Below are 24,916 nucleotides of genomic sequence, written 5' to 3'. Positions count from 1 at the left end.
TCATTGGCCAAATGCGCCCAGCAGCTGCACAATCATAAACTCTTTAACATTACTCACGGAGTACGAGTGTCTGAAACTTAACCGCTTCTGGGCATCGTAAAACCCGATTGAATTTAACATGCAATCAGCTAGCTGACTTTGTGAAATTCAAGAAGAGTTCGAGTCAAATAAAAGTTCGAGCACAAAGTACGCAGTTTACAAGGCGTCTAACATATCTTACGACCTCCAGCCCGACAGCCACAGACATAGCTCTAGAGCAGAGATGCGGCTCGTAAAAAGGCCACAAAAAGGGCGTGTAAAGACAAATTGCATGCGGGGCATGGGGATGAGGCAGGGGGCGAAGTGAGCTACAAAGCTAACTGCAGCAGAGGATCTGCCAGGACTGTGCATGCCAATGCAGCACGATAAAAGCGAAAAACTAAATGTCAAACAGTAACAAGATTTAAGCCAATGCCAGGCCGAGCCGTGCCGAGTCGAGAGCCCTGCGCGGCCTCGAGGCAAACCAAGTCTGGTTTCAATGGGAGTCACAAGCCTCGTTACGCTCACTTCGGAGTCCGCAGCGTAATTGACATTTAATTAACGCATAGCTGAGCTTAGAGCTGTCCAGCAGCATCCCGCTTGCGCTAGCTGGCTTCAAGGCAGCGGCGTTAATCACATCAACAATCAGACACAGATATAATGAGATAAATTGTTGCCAGAGGTAAGAAGGCGCTGACGGGCAACGGCTCACATTCACGGACCGTGTTAAATTCTAATGAGTTTAGCGATGTCACAAAGTGAGATAAACTAAATTTCTTGATATGCCTTCGACACTGCTGCAATTCAGTTCTAGCTGTAAGTTATTGATGTCTCACTTTCTGCTTTATAGTGAGAGAATAGTTTTTATATTGATTACTTTACCATACTTCACTTCTTTTGCATAGCCATATTCACACTAAATCATTTTGATGGCCCATACGAAATGTAGTTGACCGAGTTGACGCTGCTCGTAAGCAATGCGTTTTATTAGTGCTCAGCCATCAGGGCTGGCTGACTGAGCTCCACCAGGCCGAGAGACAATCAAACGGAAAAAATTCAAAATGAACTAGGCGAGCTATGGATTATCTGTGCCGTCTAGACACCAAACAGTTCTCACCCGCTGTAACTGTCATAGTTATTCCTTCTTCAATATACCGACTTCAATGCGCCCATAAATAAACTCACACAGGCGACTATAAGAATATATCTATATGTGTGTGTGTGTGCGAGCATGAAACAACTCTAACAAATTCGTTTTTCATCCATAATTTATCAGCCGGCAACATGTCCCTCAGAGCACGCTATGTCGCTGAGTGTAATTTAGCGTAGAATAATTTTTTCGCACTTTTTACTATTTTTTATATGCATGTAAAATCTCTAGTTGTGTGCGTATTTCATTTGTGACTAAACTGTAATTTGTGCAATATAAATTTTACAAATATTATAAATGCATTACTGTGTAGTTTAACGTCTAAATTTAGTTGCTGATAAATATTTATGTACACGCCTAAGTCTCTTGGAGGACTGCCAAAAGCTGCCTTACTGCTGCCTGCTGCCTGCTTCATAAGCCACTCCCATTATTACTATCTACATGTGCACAGGAGTAAACAGGACTACTGCTACCTAGCTCCAGGCTCCAGTGCAAAAATAATATATTCGTTGTGAGCAAATTCCGAGATTATCGCTAATTTAATAGGGCTGATGTGCGAAGCTCTGGCATAAAGTCATACAACAGCCGTGACAACATCTAGGCAGAGCGCTCTACAAATGCAATTAATTAAGTCGATGTGTGTGTCACAAAAACTATTTCGATTGCGGTCGCCTCTGGCAGTAGTTGGGTAAATGATTTCTGGTGTGGTCTCTTGATTTTCAAGCACAAAATGAATTGGCCTTTAAAGTGTCTCAGCAATTATTAAGAAGAGCTAATCCTTGCTAAATCACAAACATTTCTATAAGCGCAGACCCAGCGAAGTCAGATATTAACAAGCTTTCAGCCCTTGGGCAACTTGTCTTAAGCACTTGATTGATTAAATAGATATAAAAGGCTTTACTGCGCAGCAGACGGACAAGCATGCGAAGAGCTCTCGAGATGCCTCTTTTCTAATTGGCGTAATGAACTATTTCAGCTCGAACTACAAGCAGCACTTGACTTGACTCGACGAGCCGTAAGCCACAAGGTCTCCGCATATCTGAACTAAGCAGTTTTAATAGATGTAAAGCACAAACTTTTAGCATTATTTATGGAATCTACAAGGTGGGTGTAGTTTAGTTATATACATATATTTCGTATAAGCAATTAATATAAATAAAAATAGATTTTTCAGCAATTTTTCATAGGCCTCAGCCATTACTGTAAACCATTTTTAGCGATTAACCCCAGGGGTTAGGGGGTATGAACTGAATGCCACCTTGGAAATGTTATAAATGTTATAATTCATCCGTTCAGTAAACCAACGTATTTTTATTTTTTAAGCAAGGCTCTAACAACTTGACAATATTTTTATTTACCAACAAATACTTTTTTATAAATATACCTCGTGTTGAGGAACCATTTGTCATTTTTTTGCACATTTATCATTTTTTAGCATATTTGTCATTTTTTAGTATAATTTGTAGCTTTCATTATTATCGGCGAATGAAGAGCCGCATCGAGATCAATTATCGGTTAAGTCGATAAACTTATGTTAGTATTCAGTAAGCAAACGAACGGACAAGTTGAGCGTACCAGCAATTGGCTGTTATAGTTCATATGAAATAAAGAAATGTTTAATTATTCATCATAAATTTGGTCCTTCGAGCCGGATCCGTTGGGCATTGCTACTGAATGCTCACTTGGAGTTGTTGGAAACAGCACGCACTATTGGAAAAGTGACGTGTTTTGTCTTGTATTGTTTTTGCTGCTGGAGACGCAGCAATTGCAAATTCTTGAAATTACGTATCGATATTTGGCATCATACGTAATAAACAGCACGCACTATTGGAAAAGTGACGTGTTTTGTCTTGTCGTGTTTTTGCTGCTGGAGACGCAGCAATTGCAAATTCTTGGAATTACGTATCGATATTTGGCATCATACGTAATACGCAGTACGCACTATTGGAAAAGTGCGGTGATTTGTCTTAATGGTTTGTTCGGCTGCTAGAGACGCAGCAATTTCATCACATTAATTTAATACCTGGCTATTTTGGACAACTTGGATTGACTGCTGGCAACGCAGCAAGCTACAATGGAAAATCTACGGACTTTACTGGGAGCCAGAGGTAGATTGAAGGCAACAATTACTCGTATTTCTGGATATGCGGAGCATCCACCTGAGGGCTGCACCTTCTACGATATTGATACAAAATTGGACACGCTGGTTCAAGCTTGGAAGCAGTTTCTCAACCTTGGTGACGAACTTTATAAATATGAAGATGTGCAGGGATATGTGGATCCAGCAAGTGACAACAATGTATATGAGGAGCGCTTTGAACGAGCGTGTGCTCTTCTTAAGACACTGCACGCTGAGTACAAACCCCACAAACTGGAAGAAGCCAATACCACATCTAATGTACATGGGGAAGTAGATAATTCGCCCATCCAAGGCATTTTACAACAAATACAGCAACAGTCTCATATACAAATACAACAATTACAGCAACAGTCTCAGATGCAAATGCAACAAATGCAGCAGATGCAAATGGAGACTATGGAGGCCTTAATGCAACGACTGCTACCACGGCAGGTGGATAACGAGTCACCGTCAGGCTCACAGCAAGGCGCAGGACCATCAGTGAAGGATTGGGAACTGCCACGGATTCATATCACACCATTTGATGGAGATTATAAGGAATGGCACGCATTTAAGGGTCTATTCGACAGTGCCGTTCACAGCAAGACAACGTTGACGAATATCCAGAAGTATCATCACTTAAAATCTTGTTTAAAAGGAGAAGCTGCGAAACTTATTCAGCATCTGCCCTTAGCCGATGCCAACTATGAAATAGCTTGGAATTCATTAGTTGATCGGTACGAGAAGCCTCGCTATTTGGTAAACGTGTTGCTGGATACATTTACTGGACTGCCCAAGGTTGCGGATCAAAACCCAGCATCGCTTCGATCGCGAACAAACGAAGCTGGTACCGTAATTCGGGCATTAGACGCTTCTGGACAAACGGATCGGGATTGTTGGCTGATTTACTTGCTCATGGCAAAGGTTGATGACACCACACGTCGTGAATGGTACGAAAAGAGTCAAGATATAGCAAATCCTACGATAACGCAGTTGCTCAAGTTCCTGGATGCACGTTGTGATCGGCTGGAGCTCAGTCAATCTGCAACTACGACAAGCAGCAAGCCTAGACAGGACAGAGGTACCAGGAACGCACATGCGCTACTCGCCACTTCAGAGCGCTGTGCAAAGTGCAACAAGGAACACGCATTGATGGCATGTACACAGTTTTTGGATTTATCTATTCAGCAGCGATATGCCTTTGCAAAGTCCAAACACATGTGCTTTAATTGTTTGAGACTTGGCCATGGAGCGAGCGCTTGCACATCGAAGTCATCTTGTAAGCATTGCAAGCGCCGACATCACTCACTCTTGCACTTCGACCAACGTAACACTAAGGACAAAGATGACCCACAGCAACATCAGCAGGATGATTCAAATGAGGCACCAGGTGCTAGCACAGTAGTAGCACTGACGAACGCCGTTAATACTTCAAAAGGTGGCAAGGGTGCAAATATGAGAAGTACACTGCCAACGGCGCAGGTGTATGTGCGCAATTCTCGAGGACAAGACGTTGTTTGCCGCATATTGTTGGACTGCGGCTCGGAGTTGTCCTACGTTTCGGAACGGTGTATCCAGACATTGGGTCTGGCCCGTTCACACTCTCGCATCTCTATATCTGGAATATCATCAATCAAGGCAGAAACAACAAGAGGGCTCTGTTCACTACATATCAAGTCGCGAGTGTCAGATGCATCTCTTGTGGTCAAGGCACACGTGCTTGGAAACATTACTTCGACACTGATGAGAGAAACTATAAATGCAGCAGACCTCTCTATGTTTAGCGGCCACACCCTGGCAGACGCCGCATTTAATACCAACGCTTCAATCGACATTTTGCTTGGTAACGATCACATTTGGACGGTTCTTACTGGAGATAAGCTGTGTAATCTTCAGGGGAACACAATTGCTATTGATTCAATATTTGGATGGATCATCACATCAGTGGCAGGAGCGTGTACAACCACAACTACGTCACTCCTAGCTACCATGGACATCAACACATTGTTGCAACGGTTTTGGGAACTGGAAGAACTTCCATCGTTCACGTCTGCCAATAAAGAAGATGAGTTAGTGGAGACTCATTTCGTCCAAACACACTCCCGTAATGCCGAAGGGAGATACATCGTCGAGCTACCATTCAAGCAAGGGAACCCAGAGTTTGCAGACACCTATCATGGAGCCAAGTCTCGCTTCTTGGCAGTTGAGCGTCGTTTAATGAGGGATGCAGCTTTACGATCGAAGTATGTGCAATTCATGAGGGAGTACATACAACTGGATCACATGAAGGAGGTGGATGCAGAAGAAGACGCCACTTCGAAGAAGGTTTTCTACATGCCGCACCATCCAGTGCTAGGGGCAAAGCTGCGTGTGGTATTTGATGGCTCATTTCAAGACCAAGATGGTCGGTCTCTAAACGATGCGCTTCATATTGGTCCATGTATACAACGCAATCTCTTCAACGTATGCATGAGGTTTCGAATGCACAAGTTTGTATTTTCGGCTGATATTGTGAAGATGTTTAGACAAATTTTGGTTGCATCTAAACATCAGGACTTTCAACGAATATTATGGAGAGAACATCCGTCAGCACCATTGAAACACTTCAGACTCTGCACAGTTACATACGGGACTGCGTCTGCGCCATTCCTCGCAGTCCGGGTGTTAGAACAACTTGCCAAGGACCACGAGAATGAGTTTCCTAGAGCAGCTAAGATATTACTTGAGGATTTCTACGTGGACGATGTATTAACAGGAGCCATGACAGAGGAAGAACTTATTGACATTCAAACTGAGCTGGTTGCACTCATGTCACATGCGCAACTGGAATTGGGAAAATGGATCTCAAATAGCACACGACTATGCACCGCGCAAGGTGATAGAGTCAACATGTCAACAGCAACATCAAAGGTACTAGGACTACATTGGGATCCTGGAGAAGACAACCTTGCATACAACATTGTATTATCGGAAACTGCAAGCTGCACAAAGCGACAAGTGCTATCCGATGTAGCACACATTTTTGATCCTCTGGGCATTTTGGCACCAGTGGTAGTCCAATTCAAGATTCTACTGCAAGAACTTTGGTTGCTTGATTTGGATTGGGACTCTGAACTTCCGATGAAACAGGCGCACTCTTGGCAGATGTATCGCAAGGACATTTCGTCGCTACAACAGCTCAAGATACCTCGCTTCATAGACAGTCACATGGATCACATCGAGTTACATGCATTCTCAGACGCTTCGCTTAAGGCATACTCTGCGGTCGTCTACAGCAGAGTTGAGTATAGTGACGGCTCTATAGGAGTATATCTTGTTGCTGCTAAGACTCGCGTCGCACCTTTAAAACTAGCAACGCTGCCACGCCTCGAACTGTGTGGAGCTCTACTGCTGACTAGACTTGTTAAGGCAATTCAAGCTAGTTTGGGCAAGAAGGAAGTGAAGGTATATGCATGGTGCGATTCTACAATCGTATTGTCCTGGCTGTCAAATCAACCCTGTAAATTGAAGATGTTCGTAGCCAATCGTACGGCAGAAATACTTGAGACAATCCCACGGGACGCTTGGAGGCATGTGAGTACCAAGGAAAATCCTGCAGATTGTGCATCCCGAGGAATGCTCGCCGGTGACCTTCTTAAATTTGACTTATGGTGGAAGGGACCGTCCTGGCTACATGATTCCCAGGAGTATTTGGAGATGCTTCGACGATCAAAATTCTGCTGTTCTATCGTGCCGCCAGCAGCAGAAGCGGAATTCAAGGCCAATATTCTGACGGTAACGGAGGACATGGCATCGTCCCCCTTTGATGCTTTACTTACTAGAGTATCATCATGGCTGCGACTGATTCGAATCATCGCATACGTCCGGCGCTTTGTACATCGCGTCCGATCAAGAAACTCACTTCATTCAGCAGCCTTGACGTTCCATGAAATTGACGCAGCACGAAAGTTTTGTCTAGTGCAAGCACAAAACGCATTTGATGTTGATCGGCAGCGCTTGTTGAAGAAGCAACCGCTGCAGCACCGTTCCAAGTTGAGCAAGCTAGCTCCATTTGTTGACCAGGATGGCCTTATTCGAGTTGGAGGACGCTTAGAAAACTCTTACCTATCTAGAGACGCCAAACACCCAATTGTACTGCCTAACCATCATCGACTAGTTGAGCTGTTAGTGAAGCATGAGCATCAGTTCAACCTTCATCCTGGAGTTTCGGCAATGTTTGCTATAATTCGTCAGAAGTTCTGGATACTTGGATCCAGAAACCTCATCCGACGAATCACGCATGGATGTCTAAACTGTTTCAAGCAGCGTCATCATACTACACAACAGCTTATGGCTAACTTACCTGCCACTCGCGTGCGGCAGGCCTTTACATTCGAACACACTGGAGTCGATTATGCTGGACCTATCTTGCTAAAGGTACACAAGGGACGCAACCCGCGTAAGGAGAAGGGCTACATTTGTCTCTTTGTATGCATGGTGACATCATCACTTCATCTAGAATTGGCAACTGACCTAAGCACAGACACCTTTCTGGCAGCCCTCAGACGTTTTATGGCCCGCCGTGGGAAGCCTGCCGAGATGTACAGCGACAATGGACGTAACTTCGTCGGTGCTAAGCGCACATTAAATGAGATGTCACAACTACATACTTCACGCGAGCATAATGAAGTGGTAGCGAGGAAGTTGGCGGAGCAAAGCATCAAGTGGAATTTCATTCCACCATATACTCCACATTGGGGTGGAAAATGGGAGTCTGCTGTACGTTCCGTGAAGCTACACTTGCGACGAGTGATCGGAAATACAGTGATTACATTTGAACAGATGCGCACTCTGCTTACACAAATAGAAGCAGTCGTGAACTCCCGTCCATTATGCGCAAGTTCGGACACAGAAATTGGATTCTTGTCACCAGCACATTTTTTGATCGGACGGACGTACACTGCAGTTCCAGATGGGAGCTACGCAGAGGTACCAACCAATCGCTTGGGATATTGGCAACATACTCAGGCAATGCTTCAAGGATTTTGGAAGCGTTGGCAGCAGGAATACTTAACGGCATTGCAGCAACGACCCAAATGGTCTACCAAGATGCCTAACATATCCCTTGGAGACATTGTACTCATCAAGGATTCGCATACGCCTCCAGCAACATGGAACTTAGGACGCGTAATCGAAGTGTACCCAGGAGAGGATGGATTAGTACGGGCAGTTAAACTCAAGGTCGTTTCTGGAGAGATTATACGACCCATCACGAAGATAGCAGCTCTACCACATTCTGAAACGGAGTTTCAGGGGGGGCCGGGATGTTGAGGAACCATTTGTCATTTTTTTGCACATTTATCATTTTTTAGCATATTTGTCATTTTTTAGTATAATTTGTAGCTTTCATTATTATCGGCGAATGAAGAGCCGCATCGAGATCAATTATCGGTTAAGTCGATAAACTTATGTTAGTATTCAGTAAGCAAACGAACGGACAAGTTGAGCGTACCAGCAATTGGCTGTTATAGTTCATATAAAATAAAGAAATGTTTAATTATTCATCACCTCGCATCCTTATTCACATCCATCCATCCAGATATCCACATTTCAGCCATTCACAAACAGATTTTTATTTTTCGCCAAAAACTTTGAGATTTATTGATGCTGAAAAACTTATTTTCAAGACGTCTTGTCCAGAAAACCAGATGTTTACACAGTTTTTCTTTTCGAGGTGCGTTGTTTCTTATGAATCAGTGTGTTTCAAGCAACAGACGAACTCAAAACTGTCTTCTCGACATGAAAGTTTATCCAAACTTAAGACAAATGCCAGCAGAACGTAAACTGCAAACGAAACCACAAATAGTTTACGGTCAAAACTTTACTTTCGCCTCAATGCTATGCGGTTGCATAAATATTTTCTCAATGAACTTCTCTTCATACATTTTAAAGTGAATTGCAAATTCGCTGAAGACTTTGACAGTGACATGTTATTTAGAGTTTTAGATAAATACAATACATACATTCACTTTGCTGCTTTTAGTAAACTAACTGAACTATAAAAATATATTTCTGAAATATTTATAATTATATAGCGAAAATCTTTCATGAACTAATTCAAGAAATTTTGTTATTTTCAATCAGTTAAAAATCTTTAGAAAGCCACAAAAAATTCGAATAAACAATATTGGCAACACCAACATTAAATTTGTATTCAAGCTTATTAATCAATTCACTTCTTAAAGTGTAAAATATGCTAATTGAATGAGAAGACGGAAATAAATTGCATAAATTAAAATACGCAATGGGCGAAGCAGGAAGCATAATTTTCTAGCGAATTTCACAATATCAAATTTAAATTTGCAGGTTCATAAACCTTAAATGTATTCAACCTATTTTGTTGTTTACACAAAGTCCCAGTGGAGGGCATCTGCGGTTATTGGGCGCCATTGTACGTGATAAAAATAAATAATCGAATGTCGAGCCCACAGAACTGTTGAATAATATCAAACACGTGCCGTACCGGACCCGCCACATTCATGGACCCGAAAAAAAGAAAATGTCAAATATTTTGATACAAAACATAACGATTTTTAGCCTTTGTTTGGCTATTCAAAATGCTCTCTATATATTTTCAAAAGCTTTGATAGTTCTGCAGAAAGAATTGAGCGTACGGTGCTATACATTTTAGTATTTGAACTCTTTTAATTGAAGAATATTTGATGATTAAAAAACTCTATAAAATAGCAGGCCCATAAGCGGATAATCAAACGGTACCCAAGTAAATAAGCAGAGATATGTGTTTTTAGGCAATTGTTACTATTTCATAGGAGCACAAACTCTGACGATTCAAAGAGTAATATATACATGTTATTGTCCACTCAAGCATAACTATTCGGGGTCAGTTACAATATTGTCTCTTTTTATTATGTTTACGTATATTAGGTCTTAGTTTAGGGCTCTCAACACACAACACTACTAAGTTGTGTCTGCAGAGCTGAAGCACGCATGCAGCAAGTTAAGTTCCCTCCTAAGCTCAAAACAAAAGGTAGACAGACATTGCCTTCATATGGCACAGAAATGACAAAAGGAAAGTCAAAAGTAAAAGTAGAGAATAGGAGTTGGAAGTTGTGTATTCAAAGCAAAATATTTACTTGATTTCACTTCTTTTCTTTCTCTACAACTCGAACTATTGCAGAGTTCTCTATATCAGCATTGAATCATTGTTCAATTTGTATGCCATACAAAATTATAAATTTATTAATTTCCGGTTATTTACATTTCCTGGCTATTTTTACCGTCTTCCTGCTTTTCATAATGACTTGGATATATTATAAATACTTTGAGTGCATTTAAATCATCGTCTCAAAGTAATTTATTCTGGTTTGATGTGATTTGTGTTGACATTAAGTAATATCTCAATATTATTTACAATAATTTTAAATCGACTTTAATTGTATTATAATTACTAAATAAAGTATAAATAAAGCAATTATACTACCATGAATGTAGCTCGAAACTAAACTCTGTCTCTGTTCTCTCTCCGTTTGTCAAAAAAAAAAAAAAAAAAAAAAAAAAAAAAAATTCGTACACTCCAAATGGCCATTAAATTGAGTTTGCGCTCCGAAAACTTTGTCGCTGACAACACAAAAGAAGTTTAACCGCAACATTAGCAGAAGAAGGCAAACCAGTGAACCACTTGCCACTGTCTGAGGGGTTGACAATCAGCCAATTATAAGCTGCTTCCTGTCACCCTTTCCTCACCTGCTCTATGGTTGGTTAGCCCCAGTTTACCTCGGCTACAGTCGCAAGGTAAACTCGTAAAACGCTTGACTACATTTCGAGTGGAATTCAAATGAATGCAACCCAAAGTGGCGAAGCGAATGAATGACGAAATAGTTGACTTGATAAACAATTACGAAACTGTCAGCACATTGGTTCTTTGCAGGCTAAGCGGTTCCCCTTGCAGCTGTCAATGGGTATCATCACGCCGGGCAGCGCCTGCACTGCAGTTTGTTGAACAGCTGATAAGTTCTGCTTAAATCGATGCACGGCGATAATACTCGTTCGATACTTGATGCGTCATGCATTTTAATGTAGTCAGTCAGCTATAATGGATTGAGTTCGATGCCGAACAGGCAAAAGCAATAAGACTACAGATTTTCATCAATGAGAGGCGGCTGCGACTTGCTCGCTCAATGGGCAATTAATGGAAAAGAGTCCCTGAAGCAGTTAAATATTGAAGGATAATAAGTGCAATTAAGCAGCAATTAAAAATATGTCTTAAAAAGGTTTTTTTACGATATAAAATTCGTCAATATGTAAAATGTTCAGTACAAATTTTGCAAGTCACACAAATTTTGTTTAAGAGTTTGCATACCATAGACAAAGTAAATAATTTTTATGCAAAAATCTTTATTAACATACGAAAACCCATTTTTCATACATCCTGCTCCACAATATTTATCAGAATTTTTTGTGCTTTTAATTAAAATTCACGCAAGAGTCGTGAGAAGAACATTCTGATTAAGTTCGGCACTCAAAGAACAATGCACATGAGAAGCTTTTGTACGCCACAAATGAAACCGTTTTTCATATGTCTATTTCGAGTGTAAACAAATTAATTGCCGTGCAGCCTCTTTTTGACCGTTCGTTCGCAATTGAAAGCCGGCACTGCGGCTCGTTAGTAGGACTGCGTTAAGCTCTGCCATTGTTGCACTGTCTATCGCCATGGTTATTTAAATATTTCACATTATTTATTACCAACTCCATAAATATTTTGTATTAAGGCATTCCTCAAGTATTGTCCGCCATTGAGAACATTTTTGATAAATAAGAGTATACGTAAGTTATAATAGAATTATATGTATGTATGTGTGTGTGAGAAAAATAGGGCAGCTTTTTATATAAAATAACATTCCTCTGTTGTCTCGGCAAACTTAACACTCTGTTAGTTTCTTCCAAGTCTTCTAATTCTGCTTAATTTATCGTGATTGGCTGCTACTACTGCAATAGTATTAGTGTGAAGCTGAACGCATGCATGTTGCTGTTGTATAATTGTTATCCGAGTGAATGTGCGCTTAGCTGCATGTGAGAGAAAGAGACAAAGGTATGTGTCGCTGAACGTAGTCTTGAATGTTGCTGTGCGCGAGCGAGATAGATATTTACGCCATTCGGACAGGATCGCTTTGATTTGTCAGTGGATAAAGAGAAACAATGGATACTGTAAACGGCCATGCAGAGTTCGCGATCAACCGATCAACCGCGTGTACATTATTCGCCTAGGCATGCGTAAAGCCTTTGTCGACTACTAATGCGATAAGAACACATTTTTATTACAGCTTTCATTATGGTCTGCTTTGAAAACATCACCAAATTAAATCTGTTTTGTATTACATATTCATTCATGTGTTAATCGAACCAGAAATGCCAGCGAAGCAATGCAAAATAATCAATCGAACATCAATCAGTTGCCAGCGTTTTCCATTTCCATGCGAATAGTTTCTGCTTCTGTTATGTTTTCATTACAGCTGGCAGCAAAAAGAAAAGCGAAAAGGAGAGCCTTAAGATGTGCACATTCATTTCTCAAAGGTGCACCAGCATGATGCTTGAATTCCTTCAATGGCCTTCAATTAAGATGTGGCTCGGCTGATTAAATGGACAATGATTAATTCATTTGACTCGTTGATTCGCTATTCAATTATCCTCTAATTAAATTCCGCTCTTTGTTCGGATTGCCTTGCTCCATTTTTGTAGATTTTTCTATTCGATTTTCCTTTTGTCGCTATTCACAGAAGATTCAATTAAATACGCTGCTAATCGAGCGTAGATATTTCCTTGCATTGATTGCAGCCTTGAAGTGAACAGAATATTTAAACAAATTTGCCTTTACAGTCCCAACTAGCTCTGCAGCTCCTTGAGATATAAGCCAATTGAAGTCGCTGCGCTTTTAAAGTCGACTTAAAACTGATGTGCAAAAATAATCTAAGAGACAAATGCCAAGTCTATTCTGCCATGGTAATCGCTCTGCAATTTGCACCGGCAGTTCCCAAACTTTATTTCAAGCATATACGAAAGTTGAACAAAGTTAAGCCCCAAAGCAACTGACGTCATTTCGCTGGCAGCGCAAAGGCTGATTTATGTTAAATGTCTACGTGATGGGAGTAAATTAACGCAATCGTCGCCAAAATGGTTCCAGTTACGGAATAAGAGACGAGGCAACAACTAAGTTTTCGCCAAAATTGAAAAACTAACTAAAAGAAATTTTCGTTTTTCTTTCGACTTTAAAAATGCTAAGAGAGAAATTTTCTCTGTAATTATTATACAAATTTAAGTTCTTGAATTTAACATTTAAATTTATACAAAATTAAGCAAAATAACTATAATTTATAGAGAATAGCTTATAGCATATGAGCTTCGCATGTCTGTATACATTTGTCTCCATATGATCTGATTGTTGATGCAATGGAATAAATTCAAAACTTAACGCAAAACCTTGCGGATTCGCACCATTCATTAGCATGCAAATCTGAATATTTATCAGGTGCTGCTTGTTCAGGTCCTCTCAGGAGCGCCAGCTGCAAAAGCCACAGCAATTTGCAGGCAACTCGCAGGACAAAGTTTGACACACGAATTATGCACAGAAAGGCATGAATGGCTTGCTAGTTAAGCTCAGATAGAGCCTGCATATGGGGTAATCATAATTATCTCTATATTATTTATTGGTTTGACTTTACTTGCCCTATAATACATCGGCAAAGGTCAATGATGTTTTCTTTAACTTACGTTAATTGAACTCTGAATCTGAATCTCTTGTGCAAGGTATGAATCGATGAAAGTAGCTTAATGATATTTGCGGGTATAGATTACCGGTTTCTATACTATATATATTTATTTCAATTCCAACATGGATTTCATGCATTTTTTTAGATGCTTAAATGTATATCTATCTATATTTACAAAGATTCCCATTTTCTGAAATTCCATTCTATATTTATTACAGATATTTTTCCGCCAAATTTATCATGCAGTAAAAATTGCAAGTCACAAATCATATTTTACCTGATTTTTGTATTTTTCTGCAGAATTTTCTAAAACTATTTTCTTTCCCTTTTTTTATAGTTTTGCCACATTTTTTTTTTTTTTTTTTTTCAGTTTTTATGATTTTTTTTCCGTTTGCTCGCAATTAAATAAACATTTTACCGTTACTGTAGACACATAAAAATGATATATGATGCTGCGAAAATATTGCTACGTTTGGCAAATAGATTTGCGCACAATCATAACTCATGTGCCCTGAGCAGTTCATCTGTGAAATGCTGAAAATCAATTTAAACTGCATTGGGATTATTTGATTTTATGTAAGCTCAAGTAAGTTTACTACAATATATAAAGAATAATAAATAACTACACAAATAATAATTTAATTTATAATATATACTAAATATAATTTTATTTTATTTTTTAGTCATACATCAATTTTTCAGGCATATTCCAGTCCTTCATGAAATCTGATAAAAGAAAAGAAATATATGTAATTTTGTTTTTTTGTTTCACATACTTAAGGTTGAGGCTCAGACTGGCTGTATAATGTATCATCATCAATTTACAACAATTTTTATTTTTATTTTTTTGCTTTTTGTTTCTGCCAAAAAGTCTGGGGCGAAGCAATTGACAGACAATCACATTTTAAAGTATTTTGTATCATATTTCAAACCGGAAAGCGACGAGACAGGTATGGATACAAAACAGTCAATGCTATTTATCTTCTTCGCCAGGCGAAGCTCATTTACAGAGATGGGGATGTTACCGTAAAAAGAAGTAAAGTGCTGCAGATGGGAGTAGCCTAGTAGACTGTGAGATACTGATTATGGCGAGGTAGACATCCTGGAAGTGGAATACACCATCGTTTCATATGATTTTTTAGCTTTTATATATTGAATTTAGTTGAATGCACAGTTAGAAAAAAGTTTTAACAATTGAGGTGGCAAATTAAAGTCTACAAATCGTATGCCATTGATGGATGTGCTCTACGCTGACGTGAACTATTTCTCTTGATTAAGTACAGTAGAATCTGTTTATAGCGACGCTCCAGGGACCGTCATTATAGCCGGAAGACGCTATAACCGTAAAAATTCGCTCATAAAAGTTTGTCTGCGAACAAGAATTTTCGTTGTAACCGGACTCTACGGTATATCCCCAACATCTCTGTTACATATATATCAATAAATTCAATAGAGCCATATTTCTATTGTCTCAGGGTATCAGAAGTAAATTGTTTTTGCACCTTAAATAGAATGTAGTTTGTTACATATCTAAGCGTAAGCCTGACTCATGGCAGGTGTTTTCCAGCTGCACAGCAATTCCCGTTACCTGATCCGACTGTCTGGACTGTCTGCCAGCCAGCGTAGCAGGACACTCTGTTGACAGCTATTATCACAGCGGCACACAGACAAACACAATCTGGACTGCCAGTCTTGCAGGTGCTGCTACTCCGGCATACCAGCAGCTAAGTGGCAGTTAGCTGCATTACATTGTTGGGTAGTTAGCATTTTGCAAATCTAGAATTCCCGCCCAACATTCAACGAATACCAAATGCACATTTGCTCCTGCAAATTAGGACACAAGGACGCACAAGATGCATAACTAATGAATGGGTCATCCGTTTGGTTGGCTTACTAATCGTTACTTAGATTGCCGTAAAGCAACGCATGTGCCTAATGAGCAAAACATATTTACATATATGCATACATACATACACATGTCTGCATATTAGCTAAATTTAATTTGTATACATACTTGCATAGCCTTACATCTCAGTCAGCTTGGGAATTTCCATGTCTGTGGCATTTGTGTGCTCTCGAAATAATTTATAAATTTATCTTAGCTTTAGGCAAATACTTGATGGGGGAATTTCAAGTGGGGCTGGTTCTATGACTCAATTTAAGACAATCGAGCTCACTTAGCTACTCTCTTCTATTTCCTATTTATTTAGGTCGATCGCTTTTGGTCTATCACATAGATGAGAAAATCGATATATATATATTTAAAGTTCAGTTGGCGTCGATTTGTAATCTAATAAATGAGACTAAAATCATATCGGAAATTCAGTTAGCCTAAAACCACTAGAATTTGATATCTAGCGGAGATGGCAAGCAAGTCTAGAACAGCATTCAAAGTGCCGAGCAGACATGGCTTTAGTGGCTATAGGCTTTATAGGAGATCTGGTCATCGTAGAATGCAAATGGTCACAATCAGGAGAAATGCAGTTGTCAAAGGCGATGAGACTCTGCGAACTCGCTCGTCAACATTGAGCGAAGAGCTTAATAAAAAATACTTGAAGCTGGTCGCTGATTGGAAAAGGAGTCTGATCGAGGAACCACATTTGAATAGGACACCTGAATCATTTGGCATATGTCTGCCAGAGCCAAGGGAGCCCTACTGCTCCGACGACGAATCCCCTCCTAGCACTCCAGACCAGCATGAGCTTTATTTAAACTCTGCCGATCCACACAAACTATTTCCGAGTGTTCCAGTGATCGTTTGGTCAAGTCTGTTCTCTAGTGCCGCCCAAGAACATGCCAAGGCCGGGCTGCTGGAGCCGCTACAGCAGGAGATGGTGGAGGTCGCTAAAGCCGTTGACGCGATGGGGGACATAACGAACGTAGAGCTCAACGATTGCGCTCACCAACAGCGATTAGAATCGAATATTTCTGTAGCCCAGTACCTATCCAATGTAGAGGATCGAGAGCTTGGTAGACTAAATATGAGCGTTATCAATATATATTCTATACATATTATATGACACATTTATTATAGATGGTCCGGAGGTGTACGTGATTTCATCCCGCAACTTCTGGTTTAGCACCTTGCAAGTGAAAGTTGGCAAGCTTTTCATGCATGTGGATCGGTATGTGTTTTTCCACTACTTGAAAGGCTTTGAGGATTACAAGAGTTGGTCCCTGGAATTTCCCGCTAACAAGGTCTCGATGATTCTGCTGGCCCACATGTACAATTGGATGGTTAGCGAAAGCCCAGCGTTGATACTCGGCCATGACTTTGTTGAGATGTACCACATGGCTAAGTATCTGAATGTGCGCTACCTGTTGGAGCTGTACTGGCACTCACTTTCGATTCATAATGGCGGCGAGGGGGGCGTCTGGGAACAGGAAGCATTCAGAGCATACCAGATATGTCATCGTTTGGGATGCAGCGATTTGATGGCCATATTTATGAACCGAATACAAAAGTTGTTCCTGCCGCTGGTCGCATCTGAGGAGTTTCTCGCTATGGAAGCGGGCGAGGTAGCATATTTGCTCAAAATGGACTCGCTATGCGTGAACAGTGAGGACGAAGTGTTCTTTGCAGCCGTGTACTGGCTAGGGCACAACTGGGAGGAGCGACAACAATATATGGAGCAGGTCATGGCCAGTGTGCGTTATTGTATGATATCGCCTTGGCTGCACCGCTCCATTCTCCACAAGCCGGAGAATGAGATAATCCGGAAGGTGGGCGAAAGCCACACGATTCGAGCCCTGTTATGGAGAGGTCTTTGTGCTAGTCATGCAATGTTTGCCAAGAGGAAAGATCCGGAGCTAGCCGATGACCCTTTGATAATGCGTATCATGCTGATAAAAGACTTCGATCGGAAATGGGGCTTCTGTCCAGGCATTCCCCACCATCACGCCCCCGATTGCTGTCGATTCTCAAAACTCAGCTTTAAGATGTTCCTAAAGTTCCTTAATTTTCTGCACGACGATGCTAAGAAGTACATGGCAGAAACCCAGTTCGTACCGTACAAGTATTTCGTGCCACTCAATTGCTGCTCTAAAAAGGATTTTGTCAGGAAAGTAACACTTGCAAGACAATTTCGGAAGCGGCTCGCGAAACAGTTCCCGTTCGAATTCCGCTATAATGTGAAATAAATGCCTAATTGCTACCTTCCTAAATATATTTCAACAAACTGGGTGTGCTGTGAACGCTTTGCAGTTGTCGGAGCTTGTTAATAAAAGGAGAAAAGCGATTCGAATTTTCAAGTGTCAGTATTTCACTTTTGTGCTTATTGAAATAAACATTTTACTTATATATTTGTTATACAAATTTCAAAATATACATACATATGATAAAATATGTATATATGAATGATTTTCTGTACATTATTATTTATTTACTTTTGTTATTACTTTTATTTATTTATATTTTCATTGATCCATTCAGTTGATTACTCGTCAATATTTATATCACACTCAATAAATATGTGCACTATCAAAATTTAAGTGAATTAATTTGCATTTGCCACACAGCCAGCGAATGAAAATAAATTTCTTATTTATTGTATGCATATCATTGAAAATGGAACAAGAGCTTTAATTATTTGCACACGATTAATTTTATTTTTATTGACCACACTCTGGTCAATTAAATTAAATGAAACTGATGTGAAAGTCGCATGAATTTGATTTATATTAATTTATGCACATGACACGAGAGCTGCCTGGGCTCGATCCAAGTGCACGGCATAAGGATAACTCACCAACGGCAAAACAGTTTTCGCGCTTGGCCAGTGCCAATTTCACAATATCCGCCACACATGGCCATGGCTGAGACCCAATCATGTTTCACTGATGGGTTTGTCGTTGTTGTTGTTGTTGTTCTTATTGATACTGCATTAGTCTGCTGCTGCTCGGCACTGCAATCAGAAGAGGCCGCCCCTTGCACTCGCATTGCATATTGCACTCGCATTCATATCGCACTTGTCCTTGGGCGAACTGCTCCAAGGCGGCTCATCGACGTCAACATGCCTCTCGCGCGATGGGCACTTTGCTGTTAGCTTTTAATAGGATGGATGGTTCATATATTATCCATATTTGTGTTGATACTTCGATGATGGGACTCTGCTGGTGTTGCTGCTGCTACTGCAGTGACTCTGCTGTTGCTGATGCTGCATTCAAGAGAACGTTCTGCCTATTCCATAAATATCCATGCTGCATCACAATTAAATAAGCAAACAATTATTTAACTTAGTTTTAGTTTATAACTTTCATAATTAAATATTAAGAGCACAGAAAATATTCAACTAAACTTGTTCAACTAAGATTTTTTTATTTGAAGTATTGCCAATATATATTCCATAAATTTAATGGTATAAAAATTGTTTATTATATTAAGTTAGTTAATATAAATTAACATAATAAACAATTTTTATTGCATAGCCATTTCTTTCATTTAGTTATTTTATTTTATTTTTTTAAATTATTATTTTTATTTTATTTATTTTTTATTTTTATTTATTTTATTTTAGTTTATTTATTTATTTATTTATTTATTTTTTTTTTTTTTTTTTTTTTAAAGATTTTTAAGATCAACTTAAATTATTACATTTTCGATTTACTTATTTATTTAATTCTATTACAATTTGTGATTTTTATTTTTTAATAAATTGTATTTATGAAATATTTTCTCGATTGCTTTTGCTGTGCATAGATTTGTACTGGAGTATTGAATATTTTTTAAGGGTATATATTAAGATTAAAACTAGACTTGCTTATTAACGTAGTCAAAACTCACGACTGACGTAAGGAACTTCTTTGCTTACTCTACCTATAAGGAATTTAAAATCTAGTAAACTTATTTAGACTTTCACTACATCTCTGGTTGGCGCCTCTAGCAACTTCTTCAATATTGCCCTGTTACTGACCAATTGCTGTTGTCAACAAGGCAGCAGATAATGCCAACACACGCCTCGGCGCAGCTTCGCTGTCTTGCTGTGCTGCTCAATTCTCCAGCACTGCAAATAAATATAATGGCAAATGTTTGATTATGAGCACAAACAGGCGGAAGTTAGTTAGACATTGTCGAAATGCAATATCTCCAACACGTGACTTGGCAAAGTTTTTAACAAGCTGCTCACGTGACCGCCGAGTCCGTTGAACGACGGCAGTCAGCTGGAGAGAACAGCCTTTTGGCATCACGTAGAGCAGCATATTTAACATATGTACTATACATGGAAATTTTAATGGAATCCACTGGGTCTAGTAAGTCGTTCGTCATGTTTATTTTAGCTCGGCGCATGGCTGACCTGTGTTACCTGGACGAGGCGACACGGCATACAGTCAGACAGTCGTGGCCTAGCAGCAGCTCACCTGCAGCATCTCATTGCATGCAAACAGACGTCAACGTGCCCGACCAATTCGGATACATTTTCAAGTTTCTCTTGGGAGTCTGACCATTCTGCGTGGCTCAACTCTTTCAGTGTTAAAGTGGACTGTGACAGCATTGTTAGCATAGCTGCTAGTCAATTCTTGTATATATATGTGTATACACATATACATATAAATATATACATACATAAGTATGTACATATATTTGTATACATATTTTGAGCAAGAGTTTAAGATCTTGCTGCTGCATTTCCTAAGCTTCTCTAGTCGAATTTTTATTTTCAGTCTGCACAATATTTAGATGGTATGGTATGCAAACAAAGTGAAAGAGAGAGAGACAGACAGAGAGAGAGAGAGAGAGAGAGAGAGAGAGAGAGAGAGAGAGAGAGAGAGAGACAGAGAGTGAGAGAAAGAGAGAGACAGAGAGTGAGAGAAAGAGAAAGATGAATGGGTTAATTGAAAATTGGATAGGTGCAAAGTAAAGTAGAGCTTCACCTGTTTGGCCAGCTAAGTTAATTTATTAAAAAAAAGTAATTTGCTATTTTAAGCACTGCGATTTCAAATTGAGAATCGCAGCATCTCTCAATATAGTCTACTCCATTATAACGAGTCTCCACATTGATTGGCTGAACGATTCAAGTACTACCAGGCTACAATAGGCTTTAGATGTTGAGTCATATCAGGGTTATGCTTACCACGATAATCTTTTAATAGCGCAGCTAATATTTGTTTTTAACTCTTGCTCTCAATTACACACTCCAATAATATGTGGTAACAGCAATAAGCGTGACCACAATACAAATGAGTACAGAAATTTCTGCAAATCAAGCAAAACTTGAAGACATCATCAACAGTAAGAAGATAGCCGAATGGCTAGTCATTTGTCCAAATAGGGACTCCATTAGTTTTGGCTGTCTAGCCTCATAAGCTATCTACCATTAGCCTTAGGACTTGTGTTCCTTCCACTCATCAGACTTGTGCTTGACTACGGGCCGCTTCTTGCCGTCTAATCCTATCAATTTGTGTGTCTTATTTGTTTGTTACCTTGCCCCAGGCGGCCGATGGGGATTTGTGGACGTGTGACCTTCGACCCAAATGGTAGCTGAACAGAAATATAATAGTGTTTCAGTTAATATAAATATATTTATTATTTTCTCTATAGACAACCGGAGATCTCTTTAAAAGAATACTCAATGCATTCAACTCGAAGCTCTAAATTATTTATAAATGATAAAATTATCACATCTCAACTCATTACATATTATTCTAATGTGAACATTTTTGTTCTAAAAAATATTTGTATTATTTTATTTTCTATAAATTTTTACTCTTTTCATGCTTGCGTTTGTTCATTTATTCAGTTGATTAAACAAAATTGATTGCCAAAAGCCGCTGCGATATTTGTTATGAATTACCTTATCTAAATTATTGAACAGCACAGTGAATGATTTCAGTGCAGTAGAAAAGCTCTTCTATTATGTATATTATTATGAAAGAGATTCAGAATATTTATTTAAATAATATATAAGTAGTTTTAGAGTGAAGGATCTGTATATAGAAAATATATGCTTGTCTATAATTTGACTCTGAAATGTTCAAATTTCCAAATTTGTTTCAAAATATATTGTAAGTTATAGCGTAAAATAATGTGCAAATAGAAATATATAAATAAACGTATTTATTTATATATTGCATGACATTGCTTATTTACACTGCTAATCGACGCACCTGCTGTAGCTCTGATTTCAAATCGTGTTCATTCAGCTGCTCCACTCTTCGACCTAATTCATTTCCTTGCCTAATGGCCTGCTCCAGACTGTCGTCGCTGGGCGTGAGAATGTTTAAGTCAGCAGTTTGAGCTGGCTCTTTAGCTCCGGCCTCAGTGCTGTCTAAATTGCACAGATGGCAAGGCATATGCTGCCGATATGCATATGTATGTGTGTGTCTGCCACGATCCCGTTGACCGCGCGACTTTTGCAGCACGGATTGCTGGCAACGCGTGCCGTGGGCTGCGTCTGATATCTTACTGGCATAAAAGTTCATCGCCATATGTCACGTTCGGGCTGCTGGCGCTCGTGATGCGCTGTCATGTGTGTGTGTGTGTGTGTGTGTGTGTCTGTGTGTGTGTGTGAGTAAGGAGCGACTGTAGCTGCTTACAAATGGATTGCGCTGTGTTTGATTAACGCACAGACACGGACTGAACAGGTGACAGGCTGTAGTCGCCGGAGAATGTGTAACCATCACGTCACCCGAGATACGTGCGCTAAAAAAGAATGAATAGTTAGATGGTGAGAATGTGAGGCATTTATTATGATTCATTGACTTGTCATCAAATTCACATTGTATGCAATCGATCAAATGGGTGAGTGTTGAGAGGTTCAGATATATACCAATATACATAAAATACTCAACTTAAGTGTAAGAACAATAAAGAAATAATAATTTCAGTAATAGCAAATTAACTTGAGAGTCGTAAACTAAACACGCTGCTCTCTTTGCAAATAGAATAGTTTTATTGACAATAAAAGTGATAGTTACGGTAAATAAAACTGGCTGACAGCAGTCGTAAATGATCAGCTGACAAAAAGCCGAAACAGTTGAATAGTGAAATAAAATATAATCAATCTGAGATGAGCATAAGCCTTTTATCTCTAACCAAAACAGTATGAATTTTGTTAAGTTTTATGACTAATAATATATACTTCTCATTAGTAATTTATTATTCTTATTCTTAAAAAAAAAAAAAATAATAATGTTTTTGCTTGCAATAAAACTTTATGTTTTTCAAATCTCTACTAGTTAAGAGCTTGTTTCCTGACTTGCCAAACCCAAACACTATAAGAGACGAAGGTACCGAAGTTTTGCCAAGTTTAAATTAAAATTATTATTAATTACTACTAATATTAATAACATTAATATTAGTATGGACATATTACCGTCGAAATGGCAAATTAAATGAAATTATATGAATAGAAAATGAGTGTGTTTTCTATATTAACCTTGAACTTTGCTCAATGGCATCCATTTCTTGACGAACTTGATATTGTAATAATCGTAAAAAATAAACATTAACATTCACTTTATATTCAGTGAAATATAGCCATCTGCAGTTCATTCAAGTTCAAGTTTACGGTGCGTATGAGTAATATTTATGACAGGAGACAGCTGCATACTTACATAACCCAGTGTGCAGGAACATGTGCACGATTATTTCTTTATGACTGCTAAAGAATATATAAATAAAGAAAATTCATTTTTTATGAAGTATGTAAAAAATGTCCTCAATAATCATTTATTAACTATGTCTTAACAATCCCCAAATTTTCATAGGACATCAATCAAAGAAAACGAAATTCAATTTTTTTAATGTATTATTTTAGAATATTTGTGAGAAAACATTACACAAATTATCACTTTGGTATATCGAATTAATTTAATCAAATTAATTTATTTACATTATTTGCCAAATATACGTATTAGGAAAAAAATTAGTACAATAAAATTGGATTGCGCCTTATGAACATCACGCACCAAACAGCCGCTGTGAACTAAATTTTAACATTCGAATTGGCAGCTTTTGTTGCTGGAGAGTACATCCTCTGTTAAATAGTGGGAAATGTTATGCCCACTGTTAACAAAATGTAAGTACATATAGTAAGCCAGCTCAAGCAGAGCCTGTCCTTTGCAACATGTTGCAGACCGAACATGAGTTTGCTGTTCGACTAATATGATTTTGCTGCTCAATCATTGCCTGAACTGTCGACGCTCGTGTGTGTTACCTTGCCTGAAAGTGGGCTGGCCACATGTCTAATGGCTCTGCCAACACATCTTGGCTGCGAGTCTTTGGGGAATGCCACAAAACAGATTCTGGCTGGCCACACAGCTGTATTCCCAAATGTTGTTTTGTTTTTGTGAAATATGGGCAATTATTTAGCAGAATTATCATGTGGTTGGCTTATCTGGACTCCAAATCTATATATAAATGCATAAAATGTCTGAGTCACAAAAGTTCACACAGCAAATTAGCGAAATCAATTCGCATTTTTTTTTTTTTTTTTTTGTCTAGAGTGCTCACTTTGACTTGAGGTCAAGAGTCTTTAACACCCACACAACCGCACACACACACTCACAGAAGCTCTCGTAACTGTGGGGCAAACATTTTGTGAGGTCATTTGGGAAATTGCTGAGCTAAACTTGGAGCAAGCTAAAGGCCAAAGTTTCAACCAGTAGCTTAAATTGCAAATTTTTGTTGATTTTTGTTATGACGCAGTAAAAACTGAATTTGATATAGATATATATGTCTGTGGATATCTGTGTATATATAGGTATGTATATATAAGTATATGTATTTATGGAATAAAAGTAGTTTTCATATTTCAAGCTCATTTGTATTTACTTTGCTTGCGACTTTCTGCTTCAACTTAACATAAGAATAACTAAATATATTTCAAGTTGATGTTGATTTTAGCTCAAATATAAGTCAGTTTTATA

At 39.0% G+C, this 24,916-nt stretch overlaps 3 protein-coding genes across 9 annotated transcripts; 2 read left to right on the top strand and 1 right to left on the bottom strand.

The window, feature by feature from the left end:
* Positions 1–2,562: 2,562 nt before the first annotated feature.
* LOC116804738 lies at positions 2,563–8,830 on the top strand. The gene is made up of 2 exons (XM_044009202.1): positions 2,563–6,591; positions 6,640–8,830. The coding sequence occupies exons 1-2, from the start codon at positions 3,243–3,245 to the stop codon at positions 8,595–8,597; spliced, it is 5,307 nt and encodes a 1,768-aa protein (XP_043865137.1). The 5' UTR covers positions 2,563–3,242; the 3' UTR covers positions 8,598–8,830.
* Positions 8,831–16,068: 7,238 nt separating this feature from the next.
* Positions 16,069–18,350, top strand: LOC6577778. The gene is made up of 2 exons (XM_002003681.4): positions 16,069–17,020; positions 17,085–18,350. The coding sequence occupies exons 1-2, from the start codon at positions 16,414–16,416 to the stop codon at positions 18,188–18,190; spliced, it is 1,713 nt and encodes a 570-aa protein (XP_002003717.3). The 5' UTR covers positions 16,069–16,413; the 3' UTR covers positions 18,191–18,350.
* A 1,348-nt stretch (positions 18,351–19,698) lies between these two features.
* Positions 19,699–23,969, bottom strand: LOC26528459. 7 transcript variants are annotated; one of them, XR_006357354.1, is made up of 4 exons: positions 23,603–23,969; positions 22,154–22,688; positions 21,121–21,527; positions 19,704–20,052 (listed from the first exon to the last, which is right to left on the bottom strand). XR_006357354.1 is itself a non-coding variant. In XM_044009255.1 (3 exons), exons 2-3 carry the CDS (start codon positions 22,472–22,474, stop codon positions 19,975–19,977), a joined length of 399 nt encoding a protein of 132 aa, XP_043865190.1. In that variant the 5' UTR covers positions 22,475–22,688; positions 23,603–23,969; the 3' UTR covers positions 19,706–19,974. The 7 variants fall into 7 exon arrangements, 3 of the variants coding, with proteins under 3 accessions (XP_043865190.1, XP_032585012.2, XP_043865189.1); XR_006357353.1 differs by lacking the exon at positions 21,121–21,527 and having other exon boundaries at positions 19,707–20,052; positions 23,603–23,649; positions 23,881–23,969; XR_006357355.1 differs by lacking the exon at positions 21,121–21,527 and having other exon boundaries at positions 19,707–20,052; positions 23,603–23,646; positions 23,881–23,969.
* Positions 23,970–24,916: the final 947 nt, after the last annotated feature.

The sequence above is a fragment of the Drosophila mojavensis genome, unplaced genomic scaffold (genome assembly GCF_018153725.1).
Source record: "Drosophila mojavensis isolate 15081-1352.22 unplaced genomic scaffold, ASM1815372v1 contig_49, whole genome shotgun sequence".
In the NCBI taxonomy this organism is placed as follows: domain Eukaryota; kingdom Metazoa; phylum Arthropoda; class Insecta; order Diptera; family Drosophilidae; genus Drosophila; species Drosophila mojavensis.
This window is presented reverse-complemented; position numbering and strand designations above follow the sequence as displayed.

Coding starts and splice junctions, on each gene's coding strand:
- LOC116804738 (XM_044009202.1), top strand. CDS start 3,243: ATGGAAAATCTACGGACTTTACTGGGAGCCAGAGGTAGATTGAAGGCA. Junction 6,592..6,639: donor GTATAGTGACGGCTCTATAG/GAGTATATCTTG, acceptor CTTTAAAACTAG/CAACGCTGCCACGCCTCGAA.
- LOC6577778 (XM_002003681.4), top strand. CDS start 16,414: ATGGCAAGCAAGTCTAGAACAGCATTCAAAGTGCCGAGCAGACATGGC. Junction 17,021..17,084: donor TGTAGAGGATCGAGAGCTTG/GTAGACTAAATA, acceptor CATTTATTATAG/ATGGTCCGGAGGTGTACGTG.
- LOC26528459 (XM_032729121.2), bottom strand. CDS start 22,474: ATGGCGATGAACTTTTATGCCAGTAAGATATCAGACGCAGCCCACGGC. Junction 21,528..22,153: donor TGAAATCAGAGCTACAGCAG/GTGCGTCGATTA, acceptor ATTTCTGTTCAG/CTACCATTTGGGTCGAAGGT.